This window comes from Neopsephotus bourkii, unplaced genomic scaffold (assembly GCF_033783945.1).
Source record: "Neopsephotus bourkii isolate Nb327-2 ecotype Australia unplaced genomic scaffold, CSIRO-AGI_Nbou_v1 NB_234, whole genome shotgun sequence".
NCBI classification, from domain to species: domain Eukaryota; kingdom Metazoa; phylum Chordata; class Aves; order Psittaciformes; family Psittacidae; genus Neopsephotus; species Neopsephotus bourkii.
In genome coordinates, this window is record NW_026900744.1 from 1100389 (window position 1) to 1121133 (window position 20745).

Sequence of the window (20745 nt, forward strand, 5' to 3'; positions counted from 1 at the left end):
AGTAACTTTAAAAGGGTAAACAATGTTAGGAATGTCTAGAATTATGTTTAACTTACTGGGGTTTTTTTTCTTTAATTTATTCTTCCAGCCAAGCAAGTATGTCCTTCTGAAAAAATCAGCTGTGGAGACTTAAGCAACAAATGTATCCCGTCGTCCTGGAGATGTGATGGACAGAAGGATTGTGAAAGTGGCATTGATGAGGCTGGTTGCACTCCTGGTGAGTTAGAGTAATACTTTAATATGTATGTGACATCTCCCTTTCCAACCATGAAAGTCCTATTACAAATTGCATGTAAAGGGATGACTTTTCTTGCCAACGAAGTCATTCACTCTACATTTGCAGTGCAAAGTAGCAAATTTGAGAGAAAGAGAGGAAAGAAGGATGCTCTAGTTGGAGCTGGCTGGAAACTATAAAGTGAACTCTGTGGAGAATTAAGTATTCTCTTGCTACTGTAGCAAAATATAGCTAGTCAGTTTGGAACATGATTGTCAGGGTTAATACCCAGATGATGTGGTAAGGACTTAAATAATAATGTTCAAACCTTCCTCTGTGGTAACTCAGCAGCTTATGGCCATGTCCTTCCTCCTGCAGAGTGTAGCTCTATAGACTAAGGCTAGCTTCTGCTGGGGTATAATAGATAGGCCTGGACATTTCTTTATTAATAGCTTGTTGGTTTCTTGACAGAACGAGAATGGTATACTATTTACTGTAACTGTTTTACATTCAGTCCCTAAATGGCCATTGCCTTTTATTAGGCCTTTCTCTGCCGAATGAAAGAGCTCTTTAAGAGTGTTTTCCCTCTGTGAAAACTCCTACACTATGTAATCAAGCCATTTCTCAAACTGTCTTTTTGATAGACTAAACATATTTAGTTCTTTATGCTTCTTGTTGTCAAATATTTTCTTTCAGATGAATGCTTGATTCGTTTTTGTGGCTCCCTTCAGTATCCCAGCTGATTTTCCAGTTTTATTTTTATACAGACCACCAGAACTTAGGGAATATCAGCCTTCCCAGTCTGTGCAGAAGTAAAATCACCTTTCTAATACTGTTCTTAAGTAACTCAGCTTGTTATTAAATTCTTCTGAGTGCAAACAATCCCAGGCTATTAAGAAACTCTCATGCTCTGTGTAGTTATTTGCTCATCCATCATTGTTTCTGGTGTTGCACATGATAGCAGCAATGCTATTTTTACTTCCAGATTACTGGTGGAAGGGTTGAATGATTACATGCAAGTACTCACTGATGTTTCTTCATTTGAAAAACAAATTTTGGGCTCTAATACTTTGCCAGTTCCTAATCTACATTACATCTTTTCATTGAAACTGTGTAATGAAATATGTTCTGTGTTGAACGTTCTCTGGTTCTGCGTAAAACACCGTGGATAAGTTTATTTCTTTGCAGTCAGCTTTGGCAAACAAAAGTTTTTATTGTCTGAGCAACCTGTTCCAGTGTTTAGCCACTAGCTGTAAAAACATTTTTTCTGTGTCCATTTTTCCTTTGTCACAATTCATGCTCATTGCCTCTTTTCCTTTTGCTGGACATGTCTGAGAAGAGTTGGCCTCCAGCTTCGCTATATCACCCCTTCAGATGCTGGAAAATTGCAAGATGTCCCTCTAACCTTCTCCCATTTTCCGCAGCTCCTAATTGTGTATCATGTGCTCCAGTACTGTAACTATCTCACTGGACTTCCACTCTACCCTCTCCAGGTTGCATATGTCTTTCCTATACTGTCAGAGTGGCACTAAACTGGACACAGTACTTCATATATGACCTAAAAAGTATCAGCTAAAGGAGAATAAGCACTTCCCTCAACCTGCTGGCTTCACTCTGGCTGGTGAAACCTAGTGTGCAGTTTCTTACCTATGAAGCTCAGTGTGAAGGTTTGATGTGAGTCACTAATTCAGTTAACTACAGATTAGATTTTCAAAGCATCTCTATTCCATATTGCACATGACTCAGAGGTCCAGAGGCGAGGGTGACAGGCTACTGTGCTTATATTTGGCTTGTGTGGATAGTTCCAGTTGGGTTGTCTCACAAGGAAAAGGCACAGGTTGCCTCATGTTGCCTCCTGTTTCATACAGTACTGAATGCTTGAACAATTCCTGAGTAATAAATTGTGATATGGTAGGTTGGCTGTCACCAAGCACCTTGTTGGTTTCCATGTGCCTTAGCATGCCTGCCAGGAGAGTCTGCCAGAGATTTTGCTAGGCACAGAGGTGAGACTGACTGGCCATTTCCCACCCTTGGAATGGGAAACTTGAATTAGAGACATGTTCAGAAGATCATTGTAACTGCTGTCGGAGAAAATTACTCTTCCCGATATGAGTTAGTGAAATGAGAACAATTTTTTCCACTGGTGGCTGCCTCCTCTAATTTAATGCTGCTGCTGGTGCTTACACCAGTAGGAGTTGTCACATGGAGTCTTTCATTTATCATGAAGATCTACCTGAAATTTCTTTGAACTTCTTTTTTTCCAAGCGCTAGGTAACCTCCAACATGAATGTGAATATGTTCTGCATGCCACACAATTTCAGCATAATGATGCTATTAATGGATTTAGAAATAGCTGAGTGTTTCTCTTCTGGATGTTTCAGAATCCCTAGTCCTGCTTACCTTACACAGTTTTAGTGCACATGCGGGTTCTTAAAATGGAAATTTAAGGAAAATATACATCTTCTGATGCTTGCTCAGTAACTCGTGGGAGAAGGATTAGTGACTTTCACCTAGTTCTTTCTGTGACTGAGTGTTTTCTCCACACAGGCTGCTACCTCAGTGGCTGCACACTCTCAGTCTCTACTGAGTGGTTGCTGCAGAGTCTGAATGTGGGATGGGTTATACTGTGGCAAGAGGACCAGGCAGACTTCGAGCTTCCTGGGTGGGGGCAAACATCTGAAGCTTTCAGTCCAAAGGTCTGTCGACTCAACATTTTTCAAAGGTGTTAAACTCCCTTCAAGAAGGAAACAGGAGGCACTGCTGAATGGCTCTAGTGGGAGCATTTTCAGTGAGGTTGCTTGTCAAATTAAGGTGTTTTCCTCATGGATGAGAGCAAATGTCTTAGCCGTTTAAACTCTGAGAGCTTATGGAGGATTGATAGCCATCCTGTCTTTTATCCAGATCTGATAAACCTCACTAAGCCTATATCCACTGATATTTGTTAACATTCCCATTTCTTCTCTGTTTAGAATCCTCTTTTATCCGTTTTCTTTTATCTCTCTCTTTTTTTGTTGTTTAACCTCTGCACTCATGGTTTTGTTCTGATTTTAAAAGAAGCTTTAGCACTGTCTGTCACCTGCAACCGCTTGGAGCAGATCAGCCTGTCATAGCTGAGGCTGCACCGCTCACAGAGCTGACCATATTGTCTGTAAATAACACATCTTTCTGGATAAACATTTAGAAGGGAGTTTATTTATGCTCAGGATAATTTCTGTGGTGAGATCCTGCATGTGCAATAAACAAGTGGAAAATGACTTGAAGATACTGTGAGGGCATCCAGAAGAAAAACGCTAAGCTCTTTCTAAATCCATGTTAACGAAACTATTAGTTCTGTTTCAAGCTAATGTGACACTTCAAACGTTCTAATTATGAATACTCCTATTTTTTTGATAGGAACAGCTAGCTCTTTGTATTATAGTTCTTCAGAAGGACTTAATATGGAGTTCATGAACATTACTTGAGCCTGCATTTCTACGTTGGTAATTTGTACCCCTAATAATATTGTGCTGATTACAGATAAAGAGCAGGGCTTGGTTGGGCTGAGGATGTGCAAGTACTTGTCCCTGTGTCAAAATGTTCACAGTCCAAGTCAAGGGAGGATCCACTGCAGGAAAGAAAAGCTGTGGTTATGGTGGTAGAGTCATCCAAAACTGTGAGTTCAAGTGTGTCACAGTTCTTACTGCTGTGTCTGCTTCTGGCCTCCAAAACCTGCTTTTCAGATACTGTTCTGGGTTTGATAATTCTTGATGGATTTTTCTTCTCAGAATTGTTTAATTGCTTTTTGAATCAGTGTGAAATTTATCCAGCATAGTCATTGCAGGCACTGGCACGGCCAGATGGAGGAAGAAAGCTGCTGTCCAGAAATTTGGGGACAAAAGTATTGAATATGAATAGGAGAATCTTCTGTTTGGGTTTGATTTTCCTTTGTGCTTTTTATGAGTCATGTCTTCGGTGCATCATCTTACACAAATGGAAACAAACTGTGCTTTACATCTCTCTCCTTTGCTTTTCCTCACTGTTGAAGACTTGCTGTTTTGATTAGCACCCTTTGTGATCTGAAAAGGATTTGTCAAAGCAGTCCTCAGAATATCTTTCCTTCAGGGAAGGAGAGAGTTTGCAGTCTTGTATGCTGTCCTTCCGCCATCACCTTTAGAGAAAGGGTACAGCTACAGCTAGCAAGATTTGGACATACCTGCAGGTATGCTAAAAAAACCCCAGACAAATAATCTCAAAGAATGGATAAATCAAATATTTCCTTTGGGTTTCTCATCTCCCTTAGGAATAAGCAAAGCAGACTGTATTTATCTGAAATAAGGGTCCTGTTTGCCATGTCTGGAGTGAGAACCAACATTTTGATAGATGAAATCCAGTAAAATAAAAACTTCCAAAGAGATCTGTCAGCCTCTGCTAGCCTGTTAGGCCTTGTCTGGTACCAGTATGAGGAGAGCAGTTATTTTCATAAGCATTGACACCATCATACTGCTTGGAAGCCATTATCAAGGGATGGTAAGGCACTTCATTGTTCTTCCTCACCCATGAAGAAGACATAAAACTGGTGTGATTTTCACCTGTGGAAGAACTTCCCAAGGAAGCAGTGGAAGCTGTGGCTTATTTAACCTGCAGTGGATTAAGTATCAGTGATTAGGGGTTCAGATTTGTGTCTGCAAGGCTGTAATGGCACCAGGGATTAATAGTGGGTATTAATCCTTACGTCTAGGTAGCTAAGTGCCTGTCTGCCTAAATAAGTTACTTCCAGGTGGGCTTTAAGTCCACTGCTAACTTCCAGTGCACAAACAACTTCTGAAAATTCATCTGCCTTTCTTAAACAAAAGAGTATACAGAAGAATAAACCCTGTTATTTTTAAGTTCTTCAAAGCAGAAGTAATTTGTTTCTTTGCAACACTAGAAGTGTTGTAGTCATAGGTCAGGTTTAATCCTCTAAAATAGACATCAACAGTTAATAATGTAAGAGCAGTCTTGAATTTCCCAGCTTCGAGGTGCTGGCATCCTTTTCTCCCTGGATGAGGTTTTTGCTCCCAGTGTCCCTAACCTTTGTCACAATTGATTGGATAAGCTTAGGAACACATTTACTGAGACTAAAAGAGAAATTAAATATGAGAGACTGTAATTAAAGCACCACAACTCAGGATCAGACTGAACTTTGCTAACTACTGCAGAACTTGTTAAATCTCTGCTAGGAGAGGTACTAACCAGTGTTTTCTCAGCTGCTCAGGAAGGCAGAGATCATTTCAGCATGGCTTTAACAGAAGGGTTACCACCCTGTAGGAGCTGAAATAGTCAGTGAACACCTTTAATGCACACATCACTTGTTCCTCCTGACGGGACACTGGGATGCTCAACAGAGAAAGCAAGGCTCTGGCCCCATCTCTTCTGGCTGTTTTACTGGTTCTCACCTGGACCACGTCTTGCATGCAGTATGGAAATGATGTCTTGCAGATGAGGAGTTTTGGAAGTGTGCAATTTTCCCAATAGTCAGATACAATGAAATGGTGCATTCATTGATATATCAATATCATAATAAGCTATTTTCCCATGCCAAGATTTATTCTCCTTAACAGAGACAGTGATCCATGGGACCTTGGGCAGGTAACAGACACACACTGAACTCATGAAGATGTTAAAAGGTGCAGGAATCTCATGACAGTGACACCCTTATTACTGAGAGCATCTTCTTTTGGACCCTGATCTTCCCGCTTTTCATTGCTGACCACGTATTTCAGAAATAGCTCTAGATTTTCAGCCTTATCATAATGCCAGACTAGAAGTTAACAAACTAGGTAGAGTTTCTTAATAATGGAAACAGTAAGCACAGTCTTGCTGTGCTGTAAGCTACACCTCTGTGCCATGGTGGCTCAGAGTCTTCACAGTTCCATGGTATGTATATCATTTAGAAGATCCTCAGGGCAGGAGCTTTTCACTTATTCTTTCCTGGCAAGGCTCCAGACACATGTGTGATTCTCCATAAAAAAGCAGCAGTGTTTGCAGCGAGGGGTCCTTTTCTTGGAAGATGCAAGTGTAGAAAACTTTGTCAACTCTTTCCAATGCCCTGCTCAGTAGTCCTGCTATCACTTGAGAACCATTGGCAGAAGGCAGAACTTAAAGCAGGCTAAAGCTGGTCTGATCCCTCCATCACCTCCACCTAGAGATGAGCCAGCTGAAGTGGGTAAATTACAAAGCTATTTAAAGCCATCTTCCTTCACACTGCTGCCGCACCTATGCTCACATGGAGTGACCTTTCTGTTGACAGTTAAATTGTTTTATCATCTTTTATCATTGCCCTATAGCAGTAAGGAGCATTGTGTCATCTCAGCATTGTTTTCTTCTTCATGCAGAAGGTACCTGTATTTTCATCTGAGTCACGCTTCCTGTGTGACTACCTATGGGGATTTGACCGTACTGATTGTTTCACATCTCCACAGATCCTACTGAGAGCTTTTTACTTGGTGATAAAGTAGCACTAATTTAATCTTCCTTTGCAGCCTGATTCATACGTGCTTTTGTCCAAGTTACGAATATTGTTCATTACCTTCATTAACAGGCTAGGTTCTCAGTATTTTGTTCCTCAGTCAGCTCAGAGAGAAATCAAACCCAAAGGTTTTGCCATATATTATCCCGAGAAGTGCACCCATTTTGATGGGGTTAAAGCCCGTAGTATTGCATTCAGGCTTGCAGAGGAAACATTAATCTACTATCACTATTCATTATTATTGCAGCATGTGATTAAAGAGACGTGGTTAGTCTGAAATTCCTGTTATTTTATAGAAGGTCCTGTAACTTGAGGACACTTGCCATGATGGAGGAATCTAACTATTCCCAAGAATGGCAAGAAAATGACTAGATTTAACAAATGAAAGTCCTTCATAAATAAGGTAGCACAGCAATGATATCCTCTGGGCTTTACATGGTGTTTAATTACTGGACAGCTGGAGGGATTAATGCTTGTGCATTATGTCCTGGCTCTCAGAAATTAAACATGTACAGCTGCCACTTTATCACTGCTTAAAGTATTAGGGCTCCTTTGAAAGCAATGGTAATTGCAGGAAAATCCCTATTGTTGTTTAGGAAAAATCTCAGCCCATAATCATATTTGTCCTGAGTTTCTTCAGAACAAAACAGCAAGAAAAATGAGATTGGTAGCTGCCTTTAATTGCATTCTTACAAGGAAGAATGAAGGTAGTTGCATTTTTAACATATTGGATGCTTATTGTAATTAAATGTAAAAAAACTACATGATTTGGGTTTAGAGGCAAGATAGTTGTTGCATAAATGAAGAATTAAACTCTAAAACCATGGGCTAAGCTGTGCCAGAGCTCTACCTGCAGAAAGTTAGGGAAAAATTGCACTTTTTTCCTAACTGTTGTCTCTTGAGCTTAGGTTTAAAAAAGAACAGGCATGTGTAACTTCTGCAAATGGATTTTTCCAGTACTGAGAGGCGCCTCGCTCACCACAGCAGCCTTTGGTGGTGACCTCTGCACATTTGCTCTGTGCTGATCCCTCATTACACATAAATTGTCTCTATCGGTATGTTCCATGAATAATTTATTCTTTATAGCATAATAGATGCAAACACAATATGAAAACAAGACAGTTTAGAGTTTGGTACTTTTACCATGTTTCCCTGAAGATAACGCTAAGGAAAAGGAATAGATAGTGTGCAAAGAACCCACTGCAACTGCACAGTTACACATACACGCATCCTACACATCCCAAATAGGTTTTTCTTTCACAAAGTTGTGGTAGGGTGGTATAAAAGAGCTGGGTTTACACAAAGATTTGTGAATAATTATAATGAAAGCCTAATACTGCTTGACCGCATGTTACATGTGCACACACAAAAAAGCTTTGTCCTGCTGCTCTTTCTGTAGTTTAACAGAAGTTGTCTCTGATTCTTCTTTCCAATTTCACATGTCATACTGTCAGAGGAGAAAATATTGGCCTGTAGTTATGTTTATCTTCTGGGCAGTCTATCTTTCAACAGTTAGAGCTCTTGGAGTAGAAATAGCCAAGAAATTGCATCTCTTATTGGCAAATGCGATTGTGTTTCATATCCCTGAAGTGCTTTTTTGATAAGAATGGAGCTATAATTCTGAGCCTATTCATCCAAAAAGCAAGAATCTCTTTAGTTTTATTAAGGGAAATCTTCTGTAGCTGTCAGCGGCAATGAGCATGTTACGATGGCAGATTCATGGGTAGGAGTTCCATCCTTCAGTGGCTATGGGTACATATGCGTTAGGCTAATTAACAAGTGCTTAACAATTATGCTTCCTGAGCATATGATCTGAAGACTGAATCAAAATTGGTTAGCTTGAACTCAGTAGAATCCTACGCAGAAGGGGACTATGTAATGTTCGATGCAAAAGCAAAAAAAAAATGGTTTATGAGTCATGTTAATGGATAAAACAACATCTGAAAGCTATCTAAGTGGCTGAAAGACACTATCTTCATTTAGAGGAAGATATAATGGTTGGATTAACTTTGCTTATATTTCGCAAAGAAATTAGTTTATTTGATAAAATACAACTGGGAACATTTAGCTCACAATAAAATACACTTCAATACACTTGTTTTTTCCAACAAGTTTAAAATAATTGCTGGTATTGTACAATTGATTCTTTATCGCAGCCCAAATCCAGCAAAGTGCTGCCTTCTATTTCAGATCCATAGAAATTGATGGGCAGACCCTAATGCCATAGAAATCTCACTACTATTAAAATGAGTGCAGTTGGCACATGACCCTTACACTTTTAATTGCAGTGAGTGTCACTCAGTGCTTAAATTTCCCATTTGAGTAGAAAATCTAAGATGTATTGTCTAAAAATGATTGCTGGTCTGTGGAATTGTGGGTATGTTGCATGGGTATGTTGTTTGCATCAACTAATAGCTGTGCCCCCTCATATCACATAGCTGAAAATAATTAGGGGCTGGTTGTTCCCTGAAAAGTCTGTCAATCTCCCTCCCTCTCAGAACCACCACTGTGCTCTTGCCTTTATGGGCTTTGTCATATATTCATAACCTTGAACGTGGCTACACTGAATTCTGCCACTTGTCTCCACTATATCTCAGTGCTTTTTTATGGTACTCTTCCCTTCAGATCAATTGCATTGCAAACTGGTTTATTTCAAAAGCATCTTTTTAATTGTTATTGAACCTATATCCAAACTCACTTTGAATCATGTTTCTAGGGCAATGTGAGAGATGGATAAACTGGGGGGGGGATGCGACAACTCTCAAGTGTTTTCTTGTTTTGTGTGTGCTCCAGAAGGGTTAATAGTGCCATGTTCTAAATCCTGTGAATATTTAAGTCTAATAGTGAAGCAAACTGCAATAGGAAGTATCTCCTCTTACAGAGAATTCCCATCAAGCAAAACAGATTAGTGGAAGTGGAGATTTTATGGGGCAGTGACCTTTTTGCTTGCAACATGAGCACTGCTCTGTTCCTCATTACTCAGCTGAGCTAAAACCTGTGAGCCCTCAGCTGCTGAAGCCAGGCTTTTTTCTCTGCCTTATGTGTTTATCCTGTTGGTTCAGAAACATCCTGGCAAATGTGGCTTTTCTTTACTCTTCTCTTTCACATATAGGCCTGTGTAGCGATGTGTGTGCAGTTTTCATGGCGTGAAGAGTAGCTGCACAAGCATTAGTAACTCATGCACATTTGTAGTGGCAGTTGCTGCTCCCTTGTTCCTTATCTGTGTCCAATAAAGATAAGTACTGTGGATTGTTACAGGATTCCCGTCTTAGTTATGGCAGCATAAAAAACTTGATTGGTTCTGGTAGAACAGTTCAGTTTGCTAGCTGGTTAAACTGGTGCTATCCCTGTGCTTGTGAATGTGTGGATAAGGAGGAAGTGGCAGGCCAGTAACATAGCTGTGTACCAACAGACATGGGTTTGAATTCCTTGCCTTTTCCAGTCAGGAAAAAAACAGAGCTTAACTTGCCAGTGTGACTAAAGTTAGCTTTTAAGATCCTGATGAAGTCTCTGTCCTGAGCTGGACATAGGAAACCAAAAAGCAATGGAAAAATGAGGCAGGTATAATAAGGCAATTCATTTCCCTGTATTAGTAGCTGAGACCAGAGTGGAAGACTGCCCAGTGAATGGAAGATGAGGTCAGTGGGGTAGGTTTTTCCTGGCAGTGTCTGGGATTTAAACTCTGCAATGGCAAAATTAAGTCCTGTTAATACAGCAAATTCAATGTAGGCAGTCCTCACAACCACAAGGAGGGATGTTGAATCCAGGAGGTCTGCATATGCAGAGTGTGGGTTTTGTGTCTACTGTCACAGGATCAAGACCCTGTTCAGTAATACTCAGTTCTGGTTGATGGAAAGTTGTTTATATATTCCTCAGGAAAACAGGATTTTATGTGGTGCTGTTAGAGCAGCTGTTAGTTACGTGGATATGATCAGATATTTCTGAGGGATTTGCCAAATTGGTGTAATTTGTAAAATTGCCATTTTAATAAGCAAGTCATGTCTGGGGGAATAGCAGTGAGCTTGTCCCACACAAGTTTCAATTTTCAGAGTCAGAAAATAAACCCACCAAACACATCTCAGCATATTTCTTTTCCATTTAAATTTTTGGCTAGTACTAAGCAACTCCAGTCTCATTCAGCTGATTATATTCCTATCAGAATATAGAAGGGCAATGATAGTCTTTATCCCCATGATATCCATAGGGTATCTTGGATTTTAGCAAAAAGCAGCACAATATCAAACTTAGGCATTCTGACCATCCTCTTTTTATTCCCAAGCTGTTTTGTTTTACCCTTAAACCCTCTACACTGGACTCATTTGTTCTTCTTTTGAGGTTATTTTCAGTCACTTAACCAAGACAAACCTGGATAAACTTCCTAATGCTTTGAAGTACAGTTGAGGCGACTGCAGGTATGAGTTAGCAACCTTATTGCACATCAGTAAGATTAAAGCCAAGGAAGAAATGCATTGTGTGCATACATTTTGCTTGTAAGCAGCTTCTCTCCATGAATTGTGGGGTTATAATTAATTCCATTTTCAGAAAATTAAGCCACTTTGAATGAATATATGATTCTCAGGAAATACATTCTAAATCAGTAAATACATTTTTTGAACCAACTATTATTTATCAGCAGGGGCTTTGGCATCTGGTTGCTCCATTATAATTAACTAATAGTATGCAAATAGTGCTGCACAGAATAGAAAAATAACTCATTTGTGTTGGAGGGGAGAGCGTGGCAAAGGCAGCAAGCACATGCAAATACTAATTTGCAAGAGTGTGTGAGATGGCTCCTTAGCTACATTAGTGATGTGAACAATATCAGGAATTACTATTCCTTCTGCAGTCTTCATCTATATGGGATTTTCGGTATCAATCACCATAGCAACAACCACTGTTAGTAGTGAGGCTGCAATTCAGCTGCATTATTCCCACCATGGGAGGCCTGTCATTTTTTCAGAGCAATGCACTTCAAGGTCATCTTCATTTACCTCCATCTCTTTCGCTGTCCTTTCTGGAGGGTAGCTTTCCATGGGAAAGTCGTCCTTATAGGCATGAATCTGTGCTTTAAAGACTGACATTTGTCCAGAAATCTGTATGAAATACTCAGATATTAGGTAAGCACACCAGTTATCTGCAGACAAAACAAATAATTTAGATACAATTAAGCCTGAAAATAAATACAGTTTATATAAAGCTAGCATGACGACAGCACTGGTAACTGGACTGGGAATTCAGCTCAATTTAACCTGTCTGGATTCTGTGACCTCCTTATCCAGTACAGAGATCAATTTATGTGGGCTGTGGTAGCTGGGTTTGCACCTCATGTGGAATAATTGGGCAAATGAATCTCAATCAGTCTATTTCTGCAGTCAAGTGGAGCTCAGACCCTAAACCTCACAAGCTTAGGATAAGTTCTGAAGTCCACCAGTCTCTCCTGCCAATGTTGAAGCAGTGGAAAATCACCAGCAGATCTCTCTCTCCCCAGTGCAAATGTTGTATGTGCAAATCATCCTTCACCTTCTTTAAAAGATCCTTTATCAGGTCCTTTAAGGAAACAAGAAATTTTGAGCGACACTTTTATTGAAGTTGCTCTGGAGAGGGTGTCAGAAAAAAATAGTGTTATGATTCATATTTTCTTGTCTTGCACATCAGTAATTGCTGTTATCCACTTTACCACAAATTTTATCAAATAATTGTATTTTTTTTTAAGCCATTCATGTAATTTCAAGTGGAGCTGGTTTTTTTGGAGGCCAGAAATGAATTAAATACCTGCTTCTTCCTGAAAAGCTTGAAAATCTTTAAAGATTATCAGTGGCAGCAGTTATAGTCCATTGTACGTAATTCCCAGCTCCTATTAATGATGAATAAATATCCTGTTTGTTTCATATTTTGAGTTTTATCCTGATTTGAGGATCCCTGCTTGGTAGAGGTGTCCACTGTAGAAACACTCTGTCCAAATGTATATTTTTTGCAATTACAGTTCTCAAAGAGTGCTCTGTATCTTCAGAACATTCTACTTTCCTCTAAGCATTCAAAAGCATGAGGTAGAATTAGGTTTTTTGGTGCAGAGCCTGAGCTAAGATAGTTTCATGCTTCACCAGATTACTCGCTAAAGCCTCTGGTTAAATCCTGGCTCTGGGCAAAAGAGAACCAGCCAGTACTAAAACCCTCACTCCACAACCGCAGTCTCTCTCTTTTCTTTTTCTTCTTTCTTTTTTAAACTTCCTCTATTCAAAGACTGCTTCTGCTCCACTCTCCTCAAGAGACAGAAAAAGACTGCAGCTGTGAGCCAAAAGTGGTGACAGTTGTGCTCTATATATTGGTATATAGTACAAGGCAGAAATTAATGCAGAACATCTCTGGAATATATTATCTATAGGCCAGAGCACATGTACACTATCATTTAGATCTTATATTTTGCTTCCTAAAACTATAAAGAAGCTTACACATTACAGTACAGTTGGTTAAACACTTGTTGACAAACATTTCCAAGTTTTCTGCTGGGATCACTTGATACCTGAAGTAGTTTTTGCATCTCGGTGTATGACATTTCGTAGTTTCTTTGGCACTAAGGCAAGCAAGCTAATATTAGTTTCCTTTGTTTTGCACAGATAAGCTTACAGTGGGGCAGGCAGCAAAATCAGAGACTGCAAACAAATTGCTCAAGTCAAAGAAAAAATACCCCAGTGACCATTTAATTACTATTCACACATTTTCTACTGAAATGTGATGGAACTGCCTAGGTATTCTGGCATATTTATGAAAGGAGATGTGAAGTAAACTGTCTCTGTGCCTTTGCTTTCCTATCCTCATCTCTCCAGGTGCTATGTAAGATGATTTGTAGTGCTACTGTTTACTAGGTTCCTCAAACCATGCAGCAGGGACCCCAAAGAGCACAAGCGTGCTGGCTCTTGCCTAGGTACAGAGGGGGATTATAAGCAGCTTTTCTCCTGTGTTGCTTGTTTGTGCCAGAGCAAGCTCCCGAGTGGCTGGAAGCTGCAGACTTTGCTTTATCCTGGCATGCCTTGCAGATTTTAGCTGTCAGAGAGGATAATGGAAGTGTGAGAGGAATTGGGAGGTTATCTCTCTTCCCATGGCCAGCAGGAGGGCCAGCTGCACGAAGAGATGGAGATCTCTGCTGGGGACCTGTGTGACACAGAAGGAACTGCCCCAGATGTGCTGACCTGAAGATGGTCATTAGGTCTTTAAATGAAGAAAAGAGCATTTTTTATTTCTTGAGTTCACTAGAATGTGCCTAGAGCAGCCTTCTGTAGCGAGGAACCCTGTGCTCCCATTTGGCACTGCCACTGGCTGCTAGTGCATGCACTGCATTGGTCCCTGTGAAAGCTCTGGTGGCTGTCCAGTGGCCTTGTTGTGACACACTAGTAGCAGCCCATCACTTTTACTGGCTGTCCCAGCAGTGTGTGGGTGCTGTAATTGCAAGCAGGAAGATCTGAGCACCATCAGTGCTGGTGCCTCTGCCCCTGGCTTTAGCTGTGTTGAGTGAGTTACAGGGATTAATCCCCACCTGAGGACTGTGGTGGTGGGAAGGGGGGAGTTAGCAACAGCCAGACTGCAGTGCTTGTTCAGTGGAGGCAGAACTCATAGTCTAGTGCTGTCATCACACTAAATTTAATATTTAAAAGGAAATAAAATAATCATGACCATGCGATTTTTCTAGCTAGTAATTCACAAGCTTCACTGAGAAAGTCCTCATGAGAGGTTGCAAAAGCTGAAGTGCTGCTATTTTCTGGCTGCGATTATCAGTAATTTTATGTCTGTGCTGGGATTTGTAGGTGCAGAGGAGAAGCTTTTGTGCAAACTTCCATTGTCCGTGTCCCACACATATGTTTATCAGTCGTTAACTTGCCAGTGCAGCAGATTTCTGAAGGATCTGAAAGAAAATGCATACAGACAGAAGGAGGGGTGGAGGTGGGACCAGGGAAACAAAAATGGGCTCATTACAGTTGGGGGGAAGGAAATTAATGCACATTTGGAGTGTGTGAATCATTCAACCTTGACCAGAAATTAGGGATCAAAGGACTACGCAAGATTCTGCTCATTGATCTGTTTCTGAGATTCATCAAAAATAATGCCAAAAAAGCAATTTCTTCTTCTCAGCCTTGATCTGTTACAGAAACTGCACATAGCCCTAGAAATGTTCCTGTTTCCCACTTCCTTTTTTAAATAGATTGGTAAGGTTATAACTGTGACCTTACATTTCCTACATTTCCACTTGTCACTCCTGTCTAGGTTATACAGCTGTGTACCGATCAGTAGGGATAATAGATTATTTCTAGTTATGGGATAAGGATAGAAAAGTATGGTCTATGAAGAAAAAGAGCAGCATTTGGGTGAAAAATGGAGCATTTTAATGGTCTTGATTCTCCTATGCAAAGAAGGGGTTTTTTCGGATACTTGTCCACCAGACTGTGCTCGTATTTCATGTCCATATAAGAGGGATTCATCTCCTATCCTTAGTTTCCTCATCTCAGGTCCCTCTGTTTGGAGATGAGAAATATAAGCCCCACCAAGGAACAGTGCTTGTCCCAGGGCATCTTTTTATATCCAGAATACTCTACTGGGTACAGAAGGCGCCTGAGCAACCTTCCTGAACCAGATGATACTTTGGTGTTTAACACAAGATGCTCCTTTGATGACCACACTGTTGCATTTAATTATTGATGTCAAGTTGGGCACAACAGCTTGCAGCTAAGATTCTCTTTAACATTTAGCCCTGTTAGAGGGATCTTGGGTTGTAATCAGTCCATGGTAGTATTACATCAAGGAAGGCAAACCTCTTTTTCTTCTAATTAGGCAGATTGCTATTCTGGTAGACACAGTAACATCTGGAAAGCTTGAGAGTAAACAGGACAGAACACAGGGGCAGGAGGGCAGAGGTGTATGTACTGTCGCACTGTGATGTAAAACTATAGGCTGGTTAGGTTAGCAGATACCCCAGCAAGTTTGCAAGCTGGAATGTAAATATGTATCTGTGTACAAGCGCACATACTCTGAATTGCTAGATAAACAGACTTTCATTCCAGGTATAAAACAGACATAATATTTCAGTAGAGTACCGCTGGGTTCCTTTTGTTGGCTGAAAGCTGGGCTATGACAACTTCTTTACCCAGATTCTGCTGATGCACTTGCCACTTCAGTGATTGGTACTATCTGAACTATGTAGTTTATCCCAGGGGCTCTGTGGTAAATAGTTCTGCTTCTGAAGACAAAAAGACTCCCAAGCACAATGTAAAACAAAAAAAAAAACCACCTTACTATAATTTATTAGTATATATTTATTGCACTTGTAATTTATCAAAGCTGTCACTTTCCTGTATAAACTGCAGAAGCAGAATTATTTTTAAGTAACTACCTAAAAGTGCTTACAGGGTCGTGGTTGCTCCACACCTTGGTGAAATAAAGTGACTGTGAGCTGCACATTTTTTGGAGAACCCGAAAGTTTCATTTCAGCAGGCTTCTCTGGTTCAGCTGCCCATTAGGCTCGAAGAGGAGAGTACTCAGCTTCTTATCTGACAAACGCCTCATTTGTATGTTAATGTTGAGTTGTGATTTCCAGGGAAGGCGTTCAGTGTGTTGTAAAGGGCCTTACTGGCAGATTGCAGCTAAATTGATGCTCGACTCACTAAATATTTACCCTACACATCCCACTTAATATGTCCAAAACCAGGCACACTGTGAAATCCTGAAACCTGATTCTGTGCTTGTGAAAGTCAGGAAGCTGATAATGTCAGTGTGGAGCAGAGCGAAGTGCTGTGGCCTCCACCAGTGCGTGGCAGTGCACCTCCAGCCCACCCAGCAACCTCCATGCTCTTTCCTTGCTGCCACCCCATACACTGGGGCTTGCCCTTGCCTCAACACCGGGGCGGTGTTGCAGCTGGCCCCCCACTTCTCCTACCTGCACTTCTTGCAGCCCTTGTTCTTCAGGGCTGCCCATGGAGGATGGTATAGCACAGCTGGGGAGATGACCAGTATGTCTTCACCTCCTCCTTGCTATGTAGTTTATCACTGGGAATGTAATGTTCTGAATTAGGACAATCAATATAATGCTTTTGCATCCTTGCCCTCCCTCTGTCTCAGACATTCCTAATGTGCTAAAGCTGGCACAGTGGTGAGGGGCAGGTTGGAGACTCATAGCTCACCTGTTTATTTCTATTCCCAAGCCTGTTCTCCCAATGAGTTCCAGTGCAGTAACAAGTCATGCATCTCCATCATCTTCGTGTGTGACGGTGACAATGACTGTGGGGATGGCAGCGATGAAAGGAAATGCTCCCCTCTGACCTGCAACCCCAATGAGTTCCAGTGCAACAACAGCGTGTGCATCCCGGAGCTGTGGGTCTGCGATAACCAGCCGGATTGTGAGGATCAGTCGGACGAGTCCGTGGAGAAGTGTGGCTATGATGCCAAAGCCCTCAATACCTGTGCAGCTCATGAGTTCCAGTGTGGCAATGGTGAATGCATCCACCTGAACTGGAAGTGTGATGGGGATGAAGACTGCAAGGACAAGTCTGATGAGCAAGATTGCCGTGAGTGTCTGCAGGGCTGGGACAGGGCTGAGGGCGCTCCTTTGTGGGGGAGAGGGGCCCTGTGGGCTGTTTTTTTAAGGCAAGTCTTTGATGTCTATGCAGCAACTGTGTGCCTGACAAGGAGTGTTTTGTGTCCCAAATGGCTTGGTGCCCAACCCAGCAGGGTCAGGTATATTCCAGACTCCCTTTTATGCTTTTTCCTTGAGGACTTAGAAAGGAGGTGCAAGAGCTGTTGGATGGTACCGTGCCTCAGAAGAGATCTGTTTCACTAGAAAGGCAATGAATGGAAAATAGGAAAAATGTTCAAAGCCCTCAGGCTGCATGGTGGGGTCACAGCCTGGAGGTTAGAAGCCACAGTGGTAAAGGGAATATATGATCATCAGGAAAAGAAATAATTAATTTTCTGCCTCTGAAGTTAGAATATATGGAACAAGGCAGTCAAGAGCAGTACCTCTGAAGAATCCAGTTGGAAATGCACTTTGAGCTTGGCTTGATAAGGCACAGAGCTAATAAATAATGGATTTCTTTTCAGCTGGCTTTATGCATATAACATGGTGTTGTTGCTGTGCGTGGTATTTTGAATGTTTCATCCATTTTTAGCCACTAAACGGTTCACGCTGGTCACTTACCTGAGGAGGGAGAGACACAAGAAACCAAGAGCAAAATGTTGTGCTAAAATATTCATAGTGACAAGATTGAAATAAAATATTTACATAGCTGTATATATTTAGCAGCTTTGACATTGGGCCACCTCTGGGGAGGAAGGCAGCAACTAGCTGCAGAGAACAGGCATTCTGGCAAAGGTGCCTAAGAAAATTGACCACTTTTGCCAACACCATCTTTTCATACCCATGACAACCCATGGCAGATGTAAATTCAGTGGCAGCTTTAGCAAGAGGAGGAGGATGTAGTAAGTCCTGGATACCACTGGTTACGCTGCAGGAGAGTGGGGAATGAGGCACAGGTAACCCTGGAACTGCTGTGCCTATAAAAGAGCAAGGACTCCTATGAGCAGTGTAGGTGAAGCCAAGTATATTCTGTGAGGAAGAGAGCAGTTTTGACTGCTGTGTACACAGATATCATTGCTAACAACCCCCTTCTGAGTAGGGATGGATTAGGTAGGATGCCTCTTTCTTCATCTCCAAGAAAGGACACAGGAGTAGACAGAGTTCTTGTGCAGCATGTACCCAGGCAATACTTCCCGTGACTGAAGCATTGCAGGGACAGTGGGGTCAGGAGACAAAGCTGGGTCTTGGCATCTGTATCAGTTTGAAGTGACTGTAAGAAAGCTAGGCAGGAACATGGCCAGTGGAGCTGTGTGCGCTGATAGCTGAGACAGCCTGTGGTGTTTGGTACCTGTTTTTCATGGGGACCTCCTGCAGGCAGTCCTGTACTTGTGTCCCTTCTAAATCAGGACATAGTGGCCAAGCCCACATTGCAAATGCAGGTGAAGAACTGGTGTCTGGGGCAGGAGACTCCCAGTGGAGCTGATCTCTGTCCCACAGGTTGCATTCCCTGCAGTGATGGCAACCTGGCAGGATGGCTGAGTTTAGGCAACTTAGGAGTAGGAAAGGTGAGCTCCCGTGCATTCCCAAATGGTGAAAGAGGGGAGCAGCTTATAGATGGTGCTTTCTGATGAAATGTCTCTGAAATTTCAGTCCCCATTGTTTCAGCTTGAAAGGAATTGTTCTAAGTCTTTCACAGGTCCCATTTACTTTGACACTGTGGGGTGAGAGTAGTGCCCAGGTACCTTGCTGAGGCAGATGCAGCTCTCTGTTCCCCATCTTTCTCTCCTGGATCTGACAGGCGCTCTCAATATGCAGCTGAGCTCAAACTGCCGAGATGTGAGGCCCAAAAGCAGCACAGCTCTGACAGCAACCCTCAGCTACACAGCAGCTTCACCAAGTAGCACTTCCAGGTACTCCAAGGGCAGCCTCCCTGGGGCAGAAGACACAGTTGGACACCGCTGCAGCACAGCACAGTGCTGACAACCAGTGGAGGAAGGAGGAAATGTGGCAGAGTTGACTTGAGACAATGGTATCTCTGACTAGCAGAGATTCAGCACTTGAAGTTAGAAAAAACTCAGCATGGCACAACGTGCAGCTTATCTACCCAGGAGAAACGAGCATGTGAGCTGCTCCTGCTGCTTTCAGTCCTGTGGTCCAGGAAACAGTGGGATTCAAAGCACCAAGTTTTAGCTACTCCACTGCTCCTCTGTACAGAGTGGCTGGTTCTGCCATTTTCACCCATGCAAGCCGGGAGTCACCCCAGTGCCACAGATGTGCTTAAGCCTGCTGCTGTTTACACCACGGGGAGGGGGAATCTTTAAGCCAGGAGAGGACTTGTGACGCTGAGTGCTTATGTAGGTGATGGCTCAACTGGGTCTGGGGTCAAAACTAAGGTTGCTTCCCCATCCTAAATGCAGCTGTTGCTTGGGTGTACATGTCTGCAGTAAGAAAGTGACATTTAAGAGCTCTGGAAACTCAGCATCATCGCTCATCTGCTGGACTGAAGAGTTTAGGGATTGACCTTTATTTTTTCCTCTCTCCATAAATTCTGTTTTTGAAATCAGTACCATGTGGCACACAGGGAGTTAGAGGTGTATGACAGTGCTCTATCCCCTTAGCATCAGGTATGGCACAAGTACCACTAGGCTTGATTTGGTTAGAACTGAAGATACCAGCACTAAAAATCCTCTCACAAATGGGAATCGTTTGGGGTTTGCACTCTATAAAAGGGAGAGTTAGGAGCTAATGCTTTAAAAATAATGTCATGAGGCCATCACCAGTCATTTGTTATAAGCATTTTGGGGTGATAAACAAGGAGAGCAGAAATGAAGGGTGACAATTGCTGAACAAGTTTTGGCAGCAAGACAGCAAATAAATAGGGAATGAGTCATTTCAGGAAAGCTGTGTGAGAACATGGAGTGGTTGGGGGTTTTCTTTAGTATATATACAGATATGTATATATGTATTTATAAAATTAACATTACATTAGATTTATTAGTCTCCAAATCTGGAATGATTATATTTTAAAATACCCTTTGCAACTCACATTAGGGAATCCAGGAGGGAGACTTAAACAATGCAAATAGAACAGATCCCTTGGGACCTGACCTCACACTTTCGTGCCTCTGTCTCCCCATCTATAAAATGGGATTGATGCATTTTGCAGGTGCAGGGATTTTCTTGAGATTAAGTTTATTTGGGGATATGGAAACAGAAGACACAAGAAACATATGCTGAGACTTGGAATCTGGAATGTATCTGCTGAACTTGAGCAGTACAGCTTTGAGCCCAGTATTTGCAAATGGGAAGTGTGTCTGTCTGAGTGTGCCTGTTACTTTAGCAGGGCTTTGGTAAATCGTTCCGTATTTGATTTGCAGAGCAGAGGAGACGGCTGTAAAACTGCTGAGATTTCCCTGATTTAAACTCTCCAAAATAGCACAGCAATTTTCTGAACATCTTGTGCAAATAAGCAGCACAGCTCTTCCC

At 41.8% G+C, this 20745-nt stretch overlaps 1 protein-coding gene across 2 annotated transcripts in view; it reads left to right on the forward strand.

Moving 5' to 3' along the window:
• Positions 1-20745, forward strand: part of LRP8 (LDL receptor related protein 8) — a 190549-nt gene that overhangs the window by 146229 nt on the left and 23575 nt on the right. For both annotated transcript variants that reach the window (XM_061344787.1, XM_061344788.1), the window contains exons 4-5: positions 89-217; positions 16889-17251. In XM_061344787.1, the coding sequence (XP_061200771.1) occupies positions 89-217; positions 16889-17251 (492 nt within the window). The remainder of the gene's footprint in view (positions 1-88; positions 218-16888; positions 17252-20745) is intronic.